At 63.8% G+C, this 4,665-nt stretch overlaps 1 protein-coding gene across 3 annotated transcripts in view; it reads left to right on the top strand.

The window, feature by feature from the left end:
* Positions 1-1,761, top strand: part of FAM110D (family with sequence similarity 110 member D) — a 3,857-nt gene extending 2,096 nt beyond the window's left edge. The window contains exon 2 of one of the 3 annotated variants that reach the window (XM_007459123.1): positions 69-1,761. In XM_007459123.1, coding sequence (XP_007459185.1) covers positions 69-975 — 907 coding nt within the window. In that variant the 3' untranslated portion in view covers positions 976-1,761. The remainder of the gene's footprint in view (positions 1-68) is intronic. The other 2 variants (XM_007459122.1, XM_007459124.1) reach the window with 2 other exon arrangements.
* Positions 1,762-4,665: the final 2,904 nt, after the last annotated feature.

Here is a 4,665-nt window from a genome sequence, read left to right as displayed (position 1 = left end):
GGAATGCCTGCAGGAGAGGGGCAGGGACATTTCCTACTCTCCCCCTGACCATTCCTCTTTCTCTGCAGGTCCCAGGAGGCCCCAGCCAATTGCTCTCAGCTCCTCAACTATCTGCCTACCTCCAGTGGCTTATGGGGCACTGTCCTGCCCAGTTCTGCTAAGATGCTCCTGGCCTCTCCCTCCACCCCATCCAGGGGACGGACCCCCAGCGCTGTGGAGAGGCTGGAGGCCGACAAAGCCAAGTATGTCAAGACGCACCAGGTGATAGCGCGACGCCAGGAGCCAGCTCTGCGTGGGGGTCCCGGGCCGCTCACCCCGCACCCCTGCAACGAGCTGGGGCCCCCTCCATCGCCCAGGACGCCCAGACCTGCCCGCCGGGGCAGTGGCAGGCGGCTACCAAGGCCTGATTCCCTCATCTTCTACCGCCAGAAGCGGGAGTGCAAGGCTTCAGTGAACAAAGAGAACGCCAAGGGCCAGGGGCTCGTGCGTCGCCTCTTCCTGGGCGCCCCCCGAGACGTCGCTTCAAGCAGCCCAGGCTCAACGGAGCGACCCGCGGCTCCTGGGCGCTGGGCCGCGCCCCCAGATGCCCCAGACGCAGCGGGAAAGCGGGCGTTGTGCCCCACGTGCTCGCTGCCCCTGTCGGAGAAGGAGCGATTCTTCAACTACTGCGGTCTGGAGCGCGCGCTGGTGGAGGTGCTGGGCGCCGAGCGCTTCTCTCCGCAGAGCTGGGGCGCCGACGCCAGCCCCCAGCCCGGAACGTCGCCGCCGCCCGGCTCAGGGGACGCCAGCGACTGGACGTCCAGCGACGGCGGCGCAGAACGCCGGGACCGTGCGGAGTGCGGTGGCTCGGAAGCGGCGGGCTCGGCGCGGGACGGGCGCCCCCAGGTGTCGGTGGTGGAGCGCAACGCGCGCGTCATCCAGTGGCTGTACGGCTGCCAGCGCGCCCGCGGCCCGCCGCGCGAGTCCGAGGTGTGACCGCCGCCGCTCGTGAGCAGGCGCTGGTGGAGTCCGGGGTCCGGGGAAGGGCAAGGGGTGAGCGCGGGGCTGGACCCAGGCACGGGCGGGGACACCCTGCCTCTCACGCGCCGGGTGCTTTTAGGCAAACGCTTCCCTTTGGATCTCGGTTTCCCCTCGTGAACCTTGGGAGGATGGGACTAAAAGATCCCGAAGGCCCTTCTCAGCGCAGGCGGCGGACGGGGAGGGGTCGGCCTCGTGGCCCCTGTGGAGGCCGGGAGGCTAGTGAAGACTGGGCGAGTGAAGACTGGGGTGGGAGATCAGAGAACCTGCTGAATAAAGTCAAAAAGTTATTTAAAGGAGTCGAGAGGCCGGATTACAGAGCAGACGCGCGACGGTTTTGGAGTGTGGGTTCCAGGCAGACTGTGCCTCTCGGGACCGCAGACACACCCCTCGGTGATCAAAGTATATTTGAAATGGTCACAACGCGCTTTGCAAAGTTCCTGGCATATAGGAAGTGCTCAATAAACGAAGCCGCTATGACCACTACCGAATTAGCACTAACACTATTATGATCGTCTCCGCCACCGACACCCCCCCGCCAGGAGGGTCCAAATTAGAGCTGGGAGCCGGGAATCGCGCTCTTGGGGAGTTTTGGGGAGGGGTCTGCTCCAGAAATCGGGGGTTCACCAGCCCCTGAAGGCTCCCATTCCTGGAGCTTTGCTACCCATTTTGGTTACTAGATATGAAGGGCTGAGATGTGGAGGATCCAGAATCGAGGACAATAAAGGACTCTTCAAACCAGGACTTTGCCAACCCGCAGCCTCACATCTTGTCACCGTCTTCCTTTCCCTCAAAGACAAACAATGTCACCTGTTTTCCTCACACGTTCACACCTGTAAGTCTTTGTTCACGGCCTCCTCCCTTTGCCTGGGTTACCTTCCCCTTTCTCTCCACTCATCCTTCTAAGATTACATATATGCATTCTCTCTCAGGAACTCCTGAATTTCCCAGCCAGGGTCATCTCCTCTGAGCTCCCAACTACAGCCTTATTTTTGTGCCTCAACTTATCACCTTGTGTGGGACCCGCTGGTAGTCTGGGTTCTCTTGTTAGTCACTGACCTTCCCCTAGTACAGGGACAGCCCATGTAGCGAAGCCACAAGAAACGTTTGTCGAACTAAAAGGGGCTGGACAGGGCGGCGGGACTTGTCCTTTAGGGTTCCCCAGATTCCTGGAAAGTTGTACCCTAAATCGAACACAATCTACCCTGATACCTAGGAGGTCTCTGGTCATTTTCTCCTTGTACGTTTGTGGGGGGAGAAGACAAGGACCACTCCAGCTGGACCCTGCCCTGAGGTTGCCCACCCAAAAGCAGCCTTCCCCGCCGTATGGACAAAAGCACGCGGTCACACGGAGTGTCGGGCCAGGGTTTTTTTTTATCGTGGGAGGGGCGGAGCGGTCGCCCAGTTAGGCCGGCAGACTAGTCGCCCTTGGGCGCAGCTTTCACCCTCATCTCGGCCAGTTTGTGGGTGAGAAAGCCCCACTTGAAGCCGGCTGCGGGATCGGCTTCCCGCGGCTCGGGGCGCTCGGCGGCCTCGTCCTCGGCTTCAGGGTCCCGATCCGGAGTGGGTTCCGCGCCGCTCAGCATGGACGCTGCCGCCGCCTGCTGCTGCTGCTGCTGCTGCCACCTACTGGCGAACGCGTCCCAGAACCCGGTCCCGCGCGTCTCCGCCGCCGCCTGAGAGGACTGCTGCGCCGCCAGCGGGCTGCAGGAGAGAGGCGGGGTCAGGGGCTGGCCGAGAGGCCCCGGAGAGGACAAAGGACAGGAGGCGGGGCCAAGGGACCAGTAGTGGGGCCAGTGGGGCCCGAGTAAGGTCAAGGGCTGGAGGGGCCCGGGAGACTGGCGGCAGGGCCTGGAGGCAAGGGGAGGGCTCAGAGGCACTGGGAAAGGGGGCTGGGGTGGGACAGGGTCAGGGGATTAGCTGAGGGGTCTGTGAAGAGGGGACCGGGATCAGGATCCCTGGGGAGAGAGTTGGCGTCAGGGGTTTAGGGTGGAGGGGAGCCAGAGGCGCAGGGTCTGGGAAGGTGGAGGAGGAGGAGCCCTGAGAGAGGGGAGGGCGGAAGGATGCGAAGAGACTGTGGGACCCGAATGGGAACGTTAAATCCGGGGAGGGGGCGGGGTCAGACTCTGGGGGGCGGTCGTTCCGGAACCCGAGGGCAGAGCCCTGGGGAAGGAGACGGGGCGGGGATAGGGTTCTGGCTCTGGGATGGAGGAAAACAGGGTCCAGAAAAATGAGGGACGCTGGGGAGAAGGATGGGTGGAGCGACCCCGAGGGAAGGAGAAAGGCCTAGATCAAAGGCTTACGGGAGAGGGGGACTAGGGAGGTAGCAAGTAGATGTGGGGGGAAGGGCAATCAAGGAGCAGTGATGAGGCTTGAGGTAGGGAGGGGGGTGAGCAGGAGGGAGAAAAGGAACCCTGGGGCAGGAGAGATGGGTGGGTCAGGGGGAACCTAGGGAAGAAAGGACTCCAGCTGGACCCTGCCCTGAGGTTGCCCACCCAAAAGCAGCCTTCCCCGCCGTATGGACAAAAGCACGCGGTCACACGGAGTGTCGGGCCAGGGTTTTTTTTTATCGTGGGAGGGGCGGAGCGGTCGCCCAGTTAGGCCGGCAGACTAGTCGCCCTTGGGCGCAGCTTTCACCCTCATCTCGGCCAGTTTGTGGGTGAGAAAGCCCCACTTGAAGCCGGCTGCGGGATCGGCTTCCCGCGGCTCGGGGCGCTCGGCGGCCTCGTCCTCGGCTTCAGGGTCCCGATCCGGAGTGGGTTCCGCGCCGCTCAGCATGGACGCTGCCGCCGCCTGCTGCTGCTGCTGCTGCTGCCACCTACTGGCGAACGCGTCCCAGAACCCGGTCCCGCGCGTCTCCGCCGCCGCCTGAGAGGACTGCTGCGCCGCCAGCGGGCTGCAGGAGAGAGGCGGGGTCAGGGGCTGGCCGAGAGGCCCCGGAGAGGACAAAGGACAGGAGGCGGGGCCAAGGGACCAGTAGTGGGGCCAGTGGGGCCCGAGTAAGGTCAAGGGCTGGAGGGGCCCGGGAGACTGGCGGCAGGGCCTGGAGGCAAGGGGAGGGCTCAGAGGCACTGGGAAAGGGGGCTGGGGTGGGACAGGGTCAGGGGATTAGCTGAGGGGTCTGTGAAGAGGGGACCGGGATCAGGATCCCTGGGGAGAGAGTTGGCGTCAGGGGTTTAGGGTGGAGGGGAGCCAGAGGCGCAGGGTCTGGGAAGGTGGAGGAGGAGGAGCCCTGAGAGAGGGGAGGGCGGAAGGATGCGAAGAGACTGTGGGACCCGAATGGGAACGTTAAATCCGGGGAGGGGGCGGGGTCAGACTCTGGGGGGCGGTCGTTCCGGAACCCGAGGGCAGAGCCCTGGGGAAGGAGACGGGGCGGGGATAGGGTTCTGGCTCTGGGATGGAGGAAAACAGGGTCCAGAAAAATGAGGGACGCTGGGGAGAAGGATGGGTGGAGCGACCCCGAGGGAAGGAGAAAGGCCTAGATCAAAGGCTTACGGGAGAGGGGGACTAGGGAGGTAGCAAGTAGATGTGGGGGGAAGGGCAATCAAGGAGCAGTGATGAGGCTTGAGGTAGGGAGGGGGGTGAGCAGGAGGGAGAAAAGGAACCCTGGGGCAGGAGAGATGGGTGGGTCAGGGGGAACCTAGGGAA

Source organism: Lipotes vexillifer, unplaced genomic scaffold (assembly GCF_000442215.2).
Source record: "Lipotes vexillifer unplaced genomic scaffold, Lipotes_vexillifer_v1.1 scaffold496, whole genome shotgun sequence".
NCBI lineage: Eukaryota > Metazoa > Chordata > Mammalia > Artiodactyla > Lipotidae > Lipotes > Lipotes vexillifer.
Note: the sequence above shows the minus strand (reverse complement) of the source record. Positions and strands in the feature narration are given on the sequence as shown.